Genomic DNA, 17,161 nt, shown 5'->3' with positions numbered 1-17,161 from the left:
CCAATTTTCTAAACATCATTTAAAAACGATCTTGATGTATATTTATATATTGTGCACATACTTCTTTGCTTCCTAACTTGCAATTTCAACCTCTCGACCAATATCTTTTGGTAGGCCAGGTAAATTATTTTGAATAGATTAAGAGCATAATCATAATTATTTTTTATTATGAAGTAACGAAGACGTTGTATACATATATATAACCCATACTAGATCCATTGTGGCATAACTTTAAAAAAATTCATCGAATCTTTTATCACTTTGATCACTTTTAAGAGATCAAAAATTTGTTTCAAATTTGTTTGAGCGAAAATGCTAGAAATTTTAAATGTTGTCTTTCCTAATTTTTCTTAAATGAACCATGAGTTGTTATGTCTATATATGATTAAAATAAAAGCCTATATGTTGGAGTGATACCCTGTAATACTTCTAATTAATTATATATACATACATATATATATATATATATAAGTTTGATATAGTGAAAAACTTATGAAAAAAAACTATAAATGATAGTTATACACAGCTATTAAATTACATTACATAGGTCATACAGAATTAACGAATGTAGATGTTGTTTTTATAAAAATATCCATAAATTTTTCACTATATCAAAACTATATATATATTATCAGGTTACAATAATTCTTCTACTCTAAATGGAAGGAAGGGTATTTAAAACTTACTTTGTGGTGGAATTTAAAAATATATTTATGATTTATTGGATTTTTATAGGGTCCATTTTTTTCAAAAATTTAATTAGTTTGTCATTAAATTCATAACAAATCATTAATTGGTTTTTAAATTTTAACACTTAAAGTTATCTAAAAGCTAATAAAGGAAAATTTAATCTTCAAACCAATAAGTTAACCTGATGTGAGTCTAATTTTCTCTATATACATATAGTAAGTCTTTTATAAGGAAATCTCAATTTAGTTAACCAAATTAAGGATTCTTATATGGTAAAGATTTAACCATTATATAAAATTGTAATTAATATTTAAATTTAAATATAAAATTTTAGATTAGATGCGACAATCACACTTGCCACTTGAGTAGCTACATATGTACAATGTCTATTTCCTTGGAGATTCTTTAACTTCCTTGAACTTTGTGACTTTTTCATAGTTGTTTATATTTATATTGTTTTGCTTGTTTTTGGTTGGTGCTTAGTTATTTTTATAACTCACTATAAATATTGAATATAGTTTACTAATTGAAGTTTAAAAATTATCATTGTAAATATTTTAACAAAAAATATTATACCTAAGATCTTCAATTTATCCTTATTAACTAGTAATAATAAAGGAAAATTACAAATGATCAAAAGCCCTAGGGCAAGGTAGTTGTTCTCCCCCCCCAAAAAAAAAAAAAAAAAAAAAAACCAAAAAAACCAAAAAAAAAAAAAAGTAGTTATTTTTCGAATAAATGATTTTGAGCTTGAATTTGGTATTTCTTAAGATAAAAAGAAAAAAAAAAGAACCATTTTTTAATAATATTACGGGCACCAAATTATAATTTATCAAGTCATTGTTTTATTAGGTTGTACTGAGTTTTACTTATCTACATTCACTTATTTAAAATTTTGCTTTGTTAGGAAGCTAATTCTCAACTTATACTTAAATCTACTAATATGAAAAATGTTAAAAGTTATCTTAAATTTATTAGGTTTTTTGCTTTTGCCTTTGCCAGCATAATCATGTGTAATACCAAAAATAAATAATCATTCATGTGTAATATATAATATGTATGTACAATCGTTCTCCTACTATAACACCCTCATGGTCTTGTTGCCTTATCATCAGATCCTTGTTTATAAGTTATTATGTATTGCTTCATGGGTAGGATATCCTTTATCAAATACTATCCATAGCTTCATGGGCTTGAATTTAAAAATGTACATTTTTAATATTTCAATTCTTGAAATAATTCAATAGCCAATAGAAGAGGTATATCAAGGTGTTCAATTAATATATATATATATATATAATCAGACTCAAATCAGGTATTAGGTATTTAATATCAGTATTAATGTTAGGGTTTTCAATATTTAAATCACATCAAAGAATGAGATTTAAAATCATTTTTATTCATCACGGTTCCGACAAAGTTCATTTTCCTTAAATATGGTTTTAGTATTGTCACTAAATCCAAATTTGATTATTTTTGAATTTTAGATTCTAATCCTATAATGTAATCCAATGACTAATAAAAAAAGATTTGATATTAAAATTATTAGGTCATTCTAATATGAGACTGATTGTGTATATATATATATATAGGATTTCTCATGTCAAAACCATCCTAATGATTCCATCAGAACATCCTTTATTAAAAATGTTTTAAAAGTTGAGATTTAAAAATATATTTAAGTTAATATGAGTTCATACGTGATTCATTTTGTTATCATAGAATTTTAGTATTTCACTAAATTTTACATAGTTCATCAAATATATTTTTAAATCTTATTAAAGTAATTTAATGACTAATAATAAAATGTTGATGATTTTACTATCAGAATATACTCATAGAAGATTAACTATATAGGTATACATACATATACATATATATATATATATATGATAAGTCTCTTATCTAAATCTTTAATTTAATTAAGTGAGGATGCTATTTTGTATTAGCTACTAGATGTATTGATAATTGTTATTTGAATTCAAAAATAAAAATCTTAATGGATGTGGTAAACCTTAGCGAGCTACTACATAAACATGTATTATTTAATAGTCAAAATTTATTGATTCGAGCAAAATCAAATACATATACATATATATATATATATATATATATATAGAAAAGGTACATTACATATACTACACTCCTTAGTTTCAATTTTTTTCAATACATTCTTTATTTTATTTTTTTTAAAAAAACGATGGATATTCCTCTTGTAGTTTCAATTTTTACTCGCATAGTACCCTAGCTTAATCTAACTTTGAAATTTAGTAATCAACAAGATATACTTTTTTATAATATCAAAAATAACCTCAATGTAAAATCTTAAAAATAAAAGGTAATTATTCCATATTTTTAGAAGTTATTTTATAAAGTTTGAAAAACATTTCATTCAGGGTTCTTTTTATCTAATTACACTTAACCTTTATATTTTTGGAAAATTGTCACTTAAATCCATCTGTTAGTTTTTATCAATTAATTTTAACAGTTTAAAGCCATAATATATATTCACAATATTGCTCAATTATAAAATGCTTATTTTAACCTTCTTTTGGCCTTAAATTATTAAATATAACTGGTAAAAACTAACAAATGCTTTTATTTTGATAAATATATAGAAAATTAAAGGAGATAAATGATAATTTTTCAAAGATATAGGATCTAAATATAATTATGATAAAATTAAATAATCTAAATGAAATTGGATCTAAAGTTTGACTTGAGAGGAGAGGAACTATATGAAAGAAAATTAAAACTACAAGAGTTTGCGCAATTTTTTTAAAAAGGGAGGGTGTCTAGGTAAAAAAATCTTGAAAGTAGAGGCAGAAATTGTGTGGTTTATTTATATATGGAGAGCCAAAGATGTATAGCTAATTAAATAACCATGAGAGGACATGTGTTTTAATTTTAGTGTCTACATCAGAATGATAAGATAGACCCTATCTAAATTTACCTTGATTTCATAAGCAGCAAGCCTCAGGTTAAAATATGGTACATGTAATACACACCACACAATTGACGCAAACATAGTATAAATGCATGGATACAAAAAAGGGCTATGTAAACAGTTAATATATTATGATATATAGGAACCGATATGTGTACATATATATGGCAGAAAACATTGATGGTAGTGCCAAATAATTTGTTTTTGGGTTTTTGGAATCAAGACTTTGATGGATTTGATGGGGAAAGGAGCCCACAATGCATGCAGTACAAGGTCCACCATTTCTGCTGAGGAAGATACATACAAAGCAAGTGAGTTTGAAAATGCAGATTTTGGCAGGCAGAGAAGAAATTAAGCTATATAGCTACTCTTTCTCTCTCTCTCTCACTTTCTCTTTCTCTTTCTCTTTCTCTCAGCAGCAGCAATATTTCATAATCTCCACTTGCTTCTGAGGGAAGAGAGAGAGAGAGAGAGAGGAATAGTAAATAAATAATAGTGTATCGAAAGAAAACAAGAAAGTCCCACTGAAAGACATAAAAGAGCTGATCCCCCCCTCGTGCGCTTTCTGCATAAGAGCTTGTGCTGCTTAATAACAGACAAGACCCTCTTTTGTTTTCCCTTTCAGAGCTCCCATGGTAGTGGTATCCCTTTCCAGAAGAGTTTTTTAGAGGGGTGTGGAGGGGGGGCCTCTTTTTCACACAAAACCCATTAATTGTTTGTTTGCTAAGTTTCCTTTCCCTTTATCCATATTCTAGGGTTGCAAACCAACGACCTGAATTATATTGGTTTTTGCTTTTTTATCAAAATTATGAGCTAGTACAATGTCTACCTAGCTAGGTTCATATATATATATATATATAGCCCATATATATACTTAGTATTTACATACTTACAAACATACGTAATAGATATCTCACACATGCAATTAATGCACCGTCCCCCTCAAACTTTTGTCAACATCGATCATTGGTTTCACCAATTACACTCGTAGATAATGAAACTTTTAACCCTAGCTAGCACTAGCTGGTTAGCTGTACCTTTGCTGCTGATGAAGTTGAAAGCTATGGTCCTTTCTTTCATTTTTTTTCTCTTTTTATTTTTTTATTCTAATTTTTTTAACCTCTTAGTATATCAAAAATACTGTCACTAAATGTACAATTATGTGGAGACAAATACTTTCAAACTATATTATTTATTATAAATTGGCAGATAGATTTTAGAAAAATATTTGCATATATATATTATATATATTATATAAGTATATCGTAGTTTGTTGATTATTTTTAATGATTAATGGTGTGATTTGAACCTAATTATATATAAAATTTTATATTCTAATATCATATTAAATTATTATTATTATCAAAAATTTAAATTGATAAAAAATAAATTTAATATATATATATATATATATTAAGCCTATAATAAACATATTTTGCTGTATAAAATTTTAGTAAAATTTCCATATTTTTGTATAAGTTTGTTATTATTTTTCAAATTCGAACTATGAAATGACTTAAAAGCTGACCAATAAGATCATAACAGTGAAACTATAAAATTGAGTTAATATGAGCTGCGGCTGTGTAGATAAATTATATTTGAGAGTGTCACAGTCAATATTAGTACCGCAGTGAGAGATTTTAATAGGAGCACAGGGGTGTAGCATTCAGAGGAAAGGGTAGATTTGTAAGTTGGGAGGGACCAAAACTTGAAAAGATAAGCTGAAACTTCCATGAGCTCATCAGCTCCACTGGAGTCACTACTACTACTGCCCAACTGGACCATGTTAGCACCAATTATTACCAGTCTCTTCTCTTGACTTGACCTGATGATCTGATGTGATAGGGCTTTAAACGCTGCCATGTGTCACCTCTTTATTTGAGAGCTATTTAGGTACTTTTTCAAAGTCTTTGCCTACCCAACAAACACATGAAAGAAAAAGAACAAACATGTCCGAATTTCTGAGACATTGCGCATTTGCACTCTACGGTTCTGATAGCTAGCCAGCAATGCCACTCTCAACATTCATAAATCTCATATCTCCATTAATATAAAATATATATATATATATATATATATATATATATATTTTTTTTTTTTTGCTTGAATAATATAAAATATATATTTATATATGAGTATATTGATTTTAATTATCCCTTCCTTATTGCTCATATGAATTTATGTACAACTTAATCTCATCAATGCTGGTTTAGTTATTCACCTTTTATAACGCAATCCCCTTAACAAAAACATGTTTTCAAATAGACCCCTTATAGAGATAAGTAAACCAATAAATTTAATTAGTTATATATATATATATATATATATATTTTACATAAAGATAGTAAAAGAGGTTGAATAATGTCATGCGGAAGATGCTTATCCTATTATTGGAGCTTTTTGTCAAGTCTTTTATCATTTATGTCATAATTAACATATTAGGTAAAAGTTTAATTTGCTTTTATAGCAAAAATAAAATAAAAAATAATAATAAATTAAATTAAAATTAAAAAGAGAAGCTTAAATTCCTAAGTTACAGTGGTATTTTGGAGCATCCTGCAGGATGATAAGAAAGTATCAAAAGTATAGCTGATAGACAACAACTTGTAGACAAAGACACCATACGAAATAAAACAAAAATTCTTCTTTATCCTCTTTATGCAAGTCCCCATCTCTCTAATCAAAAAAAACCAAAATACCCAAAAAGAAAAAAATCAATAATAATTCACAATAAAGCTAAAAAAAAATAATTTTAAAATTAAAAAAAAAAAAAAAAAGAGGAAAAGAAATGAAAACTAAATCAAAGTTACATATGGGTCACTAATTTTTCGCTTTTGTGTTATCATGGTGAAGTGACAACAATGCAAATCAATGGCTGTTCTTCCTCAACCCTACAATCACTACCAGGCAGGGTGCGATCTACACACCCAGCGCATGTTAGCAATTGCGCCTTATTAGCTTGGAACTCCCAGTCAGTGGTCCCAACCACATAAAGCATGAGTCCAGCACAACAAACCTGGGCCGACAACAAACCCAACCAAAGCCCACAAAACCCTATTCCGGCCCAAAACCCAAGCCCAATAGCCACAGGCATTCCAACAAGATAGAACGCGCTAACGTTCACGTTAGCTGCCGTGGAAGGCCTCGCCGTCCCTCTGAGGACCCCACATCCCACCGTCTGTGGACAGTTACCAAGCTCGCACAGTCCTAGGATCGGCAAAGCCGCCGACGTCAACCGCAGGATTTGATCGTCACCCGTGAACATCCGGCCCCACCTATCCCTCATCCCGTAAGTGAAACCCATCGCTGATAGGCCCATAACTCCCGAAACCAGAACCGCCACCACAGCCGATAACCTCGCTCTCTCCGGTCGGTTCGCCCCGAGCTCGTTCCCGATCCGAGTCGAAACCGAAAAACCAAGCGACGACGGGAACACGTAGATCAACGACGTCATCTGGATTAAAACCCCCATCGAAGCCACCGTCGATTTGGGGTCCACAAGCAAACCGCAAAGCACAATCATGATCTCATACCACCACCATTCCAAACAAACCGAAACGCAGCTCGGAGCCGCCAACCTCAGCAACGGCTTCCAGCCGGTCAAACACTTCCTGCTCGGCGCAATCCAAGTCGGCTTGTGCAATCCCGAACCCCAAACGTAACCAACGAGGGAGAGGAGCACAAACAGATTGGATACGGCCGAGGAAGCCGCGACGCCGGCGAGGCCGAGCCGTAGCCGATAGACAAGGAGGAAGTTGATGGGCAAGTGGAAGATTGTGCCAACGAGAGACGCTAGCGTTAGCGGGTGGGTGATACCCTGGGCACGAAGGTAAATGCGGATTGGGTGGATGAAAGAGTTGGTCAAAAGGTCAGGGAGAGAGAAAACGAGGTACGTGTGAGCCATGCGTGTGATGTTCGGGTCCTGTTGTAAATATAGAAGGATTCTGGACATGTTGAGCCAGAGCAAAGAAATGGGTATGGAAGACACCAAAAGGAAGATGACAGAGCGATGGAGTGTTAGAGATAGTAGCTTCGGACGTTGAGCTCCGAAAGCTTGAGAACAAAGCGGTTCCATCCCTAAAGCTAGACCCGAAAGCACCGAATAACCGGTTATGTTAGCGAAAGCGATCGCTAACGAACCAGCGGCGAGTTCCAAGTCGCCCAGATGACCCAGGAAAAGCATGGATATGATTGAGCGGGAATAGAGAATGAGTGCGGTGAGAGCTATAGGGAAAGCTAGGTTGAAAAGAGATTTGGATTCGGTTACGATATCGGAGAACGTAGGATATGTGAATAATTGCGGTTCTTTAGTGAATTCCAGGTCGGTGGTTCTCGGTTTGTTTTCTTGGTGTTGTTGTATGGTGGTTGGCAAGGATGATAAGAGATCGAATAACAGGTGGGTTTGTGGTTGTTTTTGCTGCTCTGTTGAAGATGAGGATGATGAAGATGAAGATGTGTCGGGATTACACATGGTGGTCGATGATGATGATGATGATGATGATGATAGTGATGGTTATGACGAGGAAAATCTTGTTGTTGTTATTGTTGTTGTTGTTGAAGTGGTGTTTTTTGAATGCTCTGTTTCAACTTCAGAGATACTCTCAATGGAGAGCTCTCGTATATACTACTCTTCCTTTTTGGTTTTCTATCTAGTATTTGAATGGGGTACTAAGTGCTTTTTGGTTTTTTTTGTTGGTGTTAGATTAATAAGAAGATAGATTGGTTTTTTTTGGCTGAAGATGAAAGATGAAGTTGGAGATGATGAAGTATTAATAGGGAGAGTTAGAGGTGGGGTTTCTTCCTTTTTTTTCCTTTTTTTCTTTTTTTTTTTTTGAATCAAATTTTTTATATTATTATTATTATTTTGTTTAATTCTCCCACTTTTTATGCTCTGTTTATCAAATTCATCTTCTTTTTTCTTTTTCTTTTTCTTTTTTGAAAAAAAAAAATCTTTTCCTGTGTTTCTGTCTAATTAAGTTTATTTAGCTAAGTAAATAAATTTTATTACTTTATGTGGCCTAAAGGAACAGATGTCAGATTGTCAGATTTTCTGAAGAGGTGCAATTTCCCATGAGTAAAATGGCGTTTTGACGAGATATAAAAATTTTAAAAATAGAAATAAAAATAAAAATTATTATTCTAAGTCTTTTTTTTTTTTTCTTTTTTTTATATTTTAAACCCTCTCTCTCTCGCTGAAGAAGCCGATGAGTCTGTGCAGTGTTTTACTCCTCTTATCAGCAAAAACCAGACCCCTACCCCTAACTCTTCGATACGTAAAAATATAATAATGTACTTTACTTGCAAAATGGGCTTGTGATTCGAGGACCCTCCGTTCTGCTTGTCAACATACGGAGAATAAAGAAAAATAAAAGGAAAGGAACTGACCACGCTGACCCTGTATTTATTCTACTGTCAAAACTGGTTGTTTCCTCTCCATGGGTCATTTTGGTCTTATCATTTGTGATTATATATGTTGGGATATTAAAAGCATTAACGGTTGATGATCAAAATTTTCCTTTTTTATGGTTGTTGTTGGAGTAATTCTTGCACAAAATATCTTTTTTTTCTTATTCTTCAGAGATTTATTATGGTGCATTACTTTGATATGCATTTAACATTACATAATTTGTTGTTGAATAATAATAAAAAAAAATATAATGAGACCCATATCAAAATGATAAATTTTTATTTATCAACTTTAAAATATGAAATTAATAATATATTAATTTTTAAAAAAAAATTTATTAAAATTAAATATAATTTTAAAATTTAATATTCCATACAATCTAAAAATTAAAACGAAATTAGAAAGAAATGGATAACTATATATATATATATATATATATATCTGCCATTCTGCAAGCATCCAAAGCATAAACAAATATATATATCTTTTATTACAAAATATCAATCCAAATAATATGTTTTATATATATATATATAAAGACACTGAGTTGTCCTATTTTAAAGTATATAGTTGATTGGTATAATGATAAAATCTTCAAACATATCATGGAGTTGCAGAAAATATTCCAAAAGTTTCAGTGAGTTTAGAAGTGACATAACATTTTTAAATTCATCGGATCTGATTTCTTAGCATGTTTTTCTTTTTATTTGTTTTCTTGTTTTGGAAAAGAGCGTTTTAATTTCAAACGTAATTAGGAAAATACAGTGTAAATTACAAATTAATAACGTATGGTAATCTAATTAAACTCAATGATATCATATTAAGGTTGAAACGCAATCTTAAAGGAGCTCCAAAAAATCAGAATTAAAAAAGTTATATTTATTTAAAAAAAAATAAAATAAATAAACAAATTGTCAGATGGTGGAGTAGCACGTGAGGATGGCACGTGCAGTGGATCCTAATAGCAAAGGAACTGTGAGTTGTGTGGGCCCGCGGGTTGTGGCAGTTTCGGTGATCTGATTGGGCGAGTGGAATTTCTAGGACGGACCCCCCCACACACACACACACAAAAAAAAAAAGGTGGGGTCATGAGTACACGTCAGCAAAAACACCCATAAACTAAAACTGGGATTTTACTGCCAAAAAAGCTGTTGCTGGGTTTTGCCCGCCAAAGTTGTTGTCCACGTCAGTCATCGTCACCACCAAAAAGATTTTTAAAAAAATAATAATAATTAATTATTTCAATTTTCTTTTTTTGTTTTTGGGATGTGTGTGTAGAAAGTAAAATGCATGGGATTTTTTTTTTTTTTTTGTTTTTTTTACATGCAAATGCAATGTAGTTTGTGGTGGTGAATAGAGAGATTACGTGTTTCTGTTCTCGTTGGCATTTCCACAAACAGATGGAAGGAAGGAGACATGAGGAAAATTGTTTCACTTCCCAATGAAAATTAAATTAAAATAAAGAAAATGAATTAAAAGGGATATATATATATATATGTGCAAGCAAATGTATCCATCTCTGTCCAGTTGAGTTGGGAAAAATAGACCACTGGAATTGTCGGCATGTAATATAATAAAAAAAAAATGAAAAAGAAAAAAACCCAGTGAGAGAGTGGGTTGGGTGGCTAAGAAGAAATAGTGAGATAGAAAACTAATTAGAGAGAGAGAGAGTTTTGTGTTGTGTAGTGAATGTGACACACACATTTCCAACCCAATCTCCACAAAGCACCCACCACTCTGTTTCTGTAACGGGAGCCTTTTCTTCTCTCTTCCCCGTTCTACACCTTCCCAAATGCTATTACCCTGTGGACCCTACACCTCCATTCTCTCTTTTTTTTTTTTTTTTTTGGTTTTTGGGTCTATTTTAATGTTATTACTTCTTTCAATTTTGTTAATATCTTCTTGAACTATCAAAACAAACAAACAGAAATTAATACTCATGTATTTCATGTTATGTATGTTTTATATGTTTCATTGGGGGAAAAAAAAAAAAGAATGACAGTCTCTTATCTCTCCATAATGATCATGAGTTTTAGCTTTCTTTTTCGTTGTTGAAATAAAATGGTAGATACCTAATTATATGTGATTAAAAATTTAACATTAATTAAAATAATTTTCAGTTTTGTTTTCTTGAAGAAATTTTTCAGATTTTTAAGTTGTGGCAATAATGCAATATGAGGTCTTGGATTCATGGACTCCTCCAACTAGCCAAAAAATAATAATAATAAAAGAAAGAAAATCTAATATTATTTTTTAAAAAATAGAAGATTATCTTTAAAAAAAAATAAAATAAATATTCATCGATAAAGTTCGAAGCTTTATCTATCATATAAAATGTCTTATTGGTTTTGTCCATCGGAAAAATATTTGTCATATCAAATGGACAAACAATCTTAAAAAAAAAAAAAATCTCAAATGGTACTGTACAAGAAATCTATTAAAATGAAATGGTAACAAAAATAAAATAAAATAAAATAAAGTTGTCTAACAAATCCTCTATTTATAAAAGGCTTGTTAGACAGTATGATTTGTAAATTCAATATTTTCTCTCTTCTCTTTCCTTATTAATTTACAACCTTTTTTCTTTCCTTCCTCTCTTATCTTTTATTCTAGTATGTCAATTTATTTTATTTAAAATTCTAAATATAATCTATTGGAGAATAAATTTAAAAAAATATTTTTTATTAATAGATACTACGTCATTTATCCTTCAACACCTTCTAAATTTTTAATCACATAAGCTCCTCCAATGACAAAATTATTCAGATGCTCTTAAAGGAAATTTGAGACCACATATTTTGAGTGAAACAGATCTTGTCAAAGTTTTTGGTGTTTAAAGAATTCATTAACTCTCAATTTCATAGAATTATTGTAAAGTTTCAAAAAATAATTAAATAATGTTTTTTTTTTTTTGTACATAGAATATCATATTCACTTTGAGAGTTAATGAGATGAAATAAAACATACATAGCTTTTATTAAAACACATTAACTCACAACAAACATTTTTTTATTTTAAAATCTCTTATGGAACTTACACCATGCACACTCATTAGATTCACTTTGACCCATTACATTAAATTACTGATTCACTTATATAAATATATATTATATTCTTTTCAACCCTTTAAAAAGTTTCCCACTTTAATTTTATGCTCCAAGTTGATCATGCTGTTTTTGTCCTAACAAGGAACAAAAAATTTAAAAGTTGGGCACGGTGATGATCTTATGCAAAAGCATGGATATGCATGCACATGTTATGCGCAGTCCTACATATCTACAACACAGAGTAAAAGAAGTAAAGAATTCATGTAGAATTTTTTTCTGCAGGTAAATATTATATATATCATTTGGAATTAACTTGATATTTTCCAAGATAAAATATTTTTTAATCCATAATATAAAAAATAAAAACTATTTTTGGTTTGTTCAATAGATTCCGAACTTACAATGGAAAAGCAAATTGAGAGACAGAAGTTCAGAGGTGTTAGAAGCAGATGCTAGAAGCTAGCATATGGCACAAGGGAATATGTGGGTTCTCATTGGGTAGTTGGTGAGTAGGTCCCTAGTCAGACATAATAGTGGGGTAGCTTTCTTCTTCTTCTTCTTGTTTCATTTTTTATTTTTTATTTTTTTATTACTATTTTTTATTTTTTATTTTTTAAATTTAAGGTGGTGATGGGCAGCTAGGTTTCTTAGCATAGCCATAAGCCACTTGATCATGGAGGCACATGAGAAGTTGCTTAAATTCTGCTTCGATGAGTTGGTTTATTTCATTGTTGTCTCCTTATATACATTCTTAAAATTACATTTCCATTTGCTTTGCCTGCTAAATCCCCTACTTCACCATTCATGCTACTCATTAATTTTTGAGAACACATAAAATTTTAATATTCATTTATTTTAATGCATTAAAAGTGCATGTTTACGACTTTCAATGTCAAACTATGATTTAACTATTCATAAGGACAATAATGTAGGGAAAATCCAATGACAAAAATACTATTTTCTTGGACTATTTATCCCATGTTTAAATTTTCCAATATATAACTATTTGTAAGGATTAATTATATATAGGACTAAAATTTATTTTATTCATGGGAGCGCAAAATGTTACGAAAAACACAAACTGTTCCATTACATCACTAAAATAAACATTGGGAATGTGTGAAGTTACCACTCTCATCTCAAGCTTCAAAAATTAATTTCCTCAAATTTATAGTGTGCAAGTATAAAAGGAGAGGCAAGCCAAATTGTATGGATGAAATGTTCTACATGGACCATTTTAAGATCTTCCCCTTTTTTCCTTCCTAAAAAGATAAACATATAGAGTAGATCAAATGGTTAATAATTGGATCGTACGAAAATTTTTCGTCCCCAACTGTGTTGTGTATTGGGGTTGGGTCCATCATGAATTATTTGCAACATAATGTAGCAGATAATATTAAAAATTCTTGAAATATTTTAAATTGACTTTTCTCCCTCTAAGGATGGGTTTGAAGTGCATGCCAATGCAAAATTGATATATATATATATATATGTGTCGTGGGGGAGTATGAATAATCTTTACAAGAATATATAGAGAGATTTTCAAAAATCTCCCACTCATCATATAAAATTGCAATGGATTGCATGAAAATGTAGACTTCTTCCCCATATTATAAGGGAGGGAGGTCCAAAAAAAAAAGAAAGCCATTAAATTTTCAGCATCAATGGAGGTCCACGTGGCAAAACCCCAGATAAGGAGAGGAAAAACAGAAGCTTTTCATAAGATCCCTTTTTTGCATATCATAAGCTGAGCACCTCCTTTTGCCAAAAAGCTCTCTGCTCTAAATCACACTGATCTGCTAAAAGTTCTGAGCAGCAAAGCACAAGGAAAAAAAAAAAAAAAAAAACTCATACACATCCCACATAAACGCATGCAATATCTCTCTGACCTTTCTTTTGTTTTACTTGTGTATTATTTTCGATTTTTCTTTATATTTATATATATATATATATAAATATATAGTCGTTGTAGACACACAAAGACTATGATCTTGGTTCCTCTTTCGTTTCATGAAAGGTGAAAGAAAAACTACTCGTCCTTAAAACCCACTTAGATACCTGTGTTTTGACTGTTGAATGTGACAGCCAAAGTTGTCCAAAAATATTCAAAAAAAAAAAAAAAAGTTGTCCAATTTGTCTAAAAGTGATTCAAAAGGTTGTCGCAGAAAAAGGCTATAATCCTCTCCTTATATTCTCCTAAAAAGTGATATTGGAAAATCTTTACCAAAAAAAAGTGATATTGGAAAAAGGTTTCTGAGTTAGGGTTTTTTTATGAAGAGAGTATATAGCACAGAAGAAAGACAAAAGGACATAAAATAATAATAATAATAATAATTTAAAAAAAAAAAAAAAAAGGAGGACAAAAGGAGAAAAGGAGAAAAAGTGGGATTTAGCAAAGTTTGACACTTTTTTTTTGGTCTATGCTGTTATCAATAACACCCAGTACGTATTATGAACTTCTCGAGGTTGGAAAAGTGAAAAAAAAAAAAGAAAAAAAAGAAAAAAAAAAAAGTGACAAAAATTGAATATCTATTTGGCCGAAAAGAAAGAGAAAATATGAGAGAATAAGATTGATAAATGATTTTAGTTTGAAGAAAAGCAAGCTTATTGTTCATATTTGGTCTAGAAAATTAAAAGAATTCAAACACACACACACACACACACACATATATAAACAAAACACCCTAATCGGCTATGTATTGCTGTATATTATAACACCCTAATCAGTTATATATTGCTGTATATTATATGCAAACAATTAAAATGGTAAAAGTTTTTCTTTTTCCAAAAGGGAAAAACACAAGTGGCCATTTAACTGTCAAAGAAAAATCAAAAATCAAAAACCAAAAACCAAAAATCGAAAAAAAAGCACGTGATATAAGAGAAAGTGTTGCAGATGGGTCTCTACAAAAGCCAGCTACTTGCCTTAACGCCCAGCTCATCTCCACCTAGCTTCTTAACCCAAAAAACTGAAAAGAAGAAAAAACTAAAATTAAAATTAAAACATTTTTCATCTGTAAAAGGAGGACAAATGTATAAAATTTCCAAAAGAACGAAAAAAAAAGCCCTCTCAAAGGGCTTTATTGTTTTTTTTTTTTTTAAAAAAAACAAATTTCAAAGCCCCATTTTGTTGAATAATATTGATCTTTGTCTGTACACAATGTGTGTGTGTATATATAGGATTTGATTTTTTTTTTTTTTTTAAATGCTTTGCTTTCATTTCCTTTACGGCTATTACTTTCCTTACTTGGAAGCTTTGAGGGCTTTATGAGTTTGCTACACCTTCCCTAAACTGCCATTTATTTTTTAAAAAAATAAATACAGAGAAGGTCTAGGAGGAGAAGACCCACACGCATGCCATATCCCACGTGGGGCGCATTGCTGCACATGGATGTGAGACATTTTTGTCCAAATCCATACCATTTTCTTGACCTTTCTTTTCTGTTCTCATCCAAATTAAAGTGAACCAAAAGCCAGCCAAGCCAAGGCTCTCTCTACAACCGCCTTCAATCTTTCTCTTAACTAATCAAATCCCCACCCTCCTTTTCTATTCGTTACTAATGAGTACAACCACCCATTTTCCTCTTAAACAAACACTATCAACTCACTTTGTCAAAAAGAACCAAAAAAAACACTTATATATACTTAATTTTGTTACAGTAACTTACACAGGCATGTTATGATAGGTTTTGCTTAATTATATATGGATACAGCTGAAATTATGTATGTATATAACTAGGTGACGTACATAATAATTTGTGTAAATATCATAACTGTTTATATATATATATATATTGTCATTTGCAGTTATACTATTAGTCTATTACTAACTAGTACTACTATAAGGAACTGGTTAACTGCAGGGTTTGTGTTTTTCTTTTTTCCTTTTTCTTTTCTTTTTTCATTTTTCACCTCCTCCAGTACCAGTTGAATTGTAGGCGTGAAAGTAAAGGACTCTACAGGTGGCAAACTGGGTCCTAGCCACGTGGATATGAGTTTTTTTCTCGCTTTATATTTACATCTTGTACTATCATAGATAGCTCATTGGAGAGTCAAAATGCTGCTGCTTTTACACAAACCAAAAACATGATTTTTTTTCTTTTTGTTTGTTGAGTTTGGTATTTTTTTGATTCCTTAATTGATGCAAGAATGAAAGGGTGCTAGTAAGATTTTCCAAAACAAATTCCAGTACTAGAGATTTGCTCTTGACCCCACTTTTGTTTCTCTCAACTTGTTCAAAAAAGAAATTTGTTTTTTTTGAGGTTGAATTGTCCATTGATTGAGGACAATGCGAACATGATCTTTATCATATATGTATATATAACAATGCTTTTTGTTTTATGTCTGAATAAGATTCATTGCAAAACCAAAAATTATGGTTGTACCTTTGAGAGCTCAATAAGGTCATATATATATATATATATATAAAGAAACAAGGTCAAAATCATCCATTATTTCACCACAAAAAAAAAAAAAAAGATTTTTTAGGTTGACAATTTGGGAACAGGAATATAGCACATATACAAATGATTTGAAAGCACGAAGGACTGATCCACAAAGAGAATCAGATTATGATGAGGAATAGATTTGGTTGGATTTGGGGGGTCATTGATATACGTAAGTAACACATTCACCGACGAAGTTGGAGAGGAAATTATTGATTGGAGGATGTGGGGAGAAAAAAAAAAAAAGGAAAGGAAAAAAGAATTAGAGAGATTATTAGAAAGAGAAGGAAGAGAGTAGATGCTTGGATACAGATATTCGAGAAGTCCATTTCAACATGATTTTGTGTTGTTGATGAAAATCGTTTTGAGATCCACCAAAAGGAGTCACTATAGCTTAGCTACCACCTTCCACCAAAACAAGGGGAATTAAAATTACCTTTTGATCGGTCAAAGGTCATGCTGCTTATTAGCTTTTCGCGAGTGATTTCCGGCCATTTGAATTTTTCATTTTCTCTTGTGAAACTTTTTTCAAACAATTGAGTTGATTGCATCCCCAAAAAAAAAAAAAAATTAATTAAATTTCCTCTCATACCCTACTATTTGCATGTTGGCTTTGGCCTGGTTT

General features: G+C 30.8%; 1 protein-coding gene across 1 annotated transcript; it reads right to left on the bottom strand.

Annotated features, from left to right (window-relative positions):
* Positions 1–6,115: 6,115 nt before the first annotated feature.
* On the bottom strand, positions 6,116–8,445 carry LOC125419493 (protein DETOXIFICATION 51). The gene is made up of 2 exons (XM_048465667.2): positions 6,448–8,445; positions 6,116–6,313 (listed from the first exon to the last, which is right to left on the bottom strand). The coding sequence occupies exon 1, from the start codon at positions 8,106–8,108 to the stop codon at positions 6,480–6,482; it is 1,629 nt and encodes a 542-aa protein (XP_048321624.1). The 5' UTR covers positions 8,109–8,445; the 3' UTR covers positions 6,116–6,313; positions 6,448–6,479.
* Between the last annotated feature and the right edge of the window lie 8,716 nt (positions 8,446–17,161).

The sequence above is a fragment of the Ziziphus jujuba genome, chromosome 11, assembly GCF_031755915.1.
Source record: "Ziziphus jujuba cultivar Dongzao chromosome 11, ASM3175591v1".
Lineage (NCBI taxonomy): Eukaryota > Viridiplantae > Streptophyta > Magnoliopsida > Rosales > Rhamnaceae > Ziziphus > Ziziphus jujuba.
This window is presented reverse-complemented; position numbering and strand designations above follow the sequence as displayed.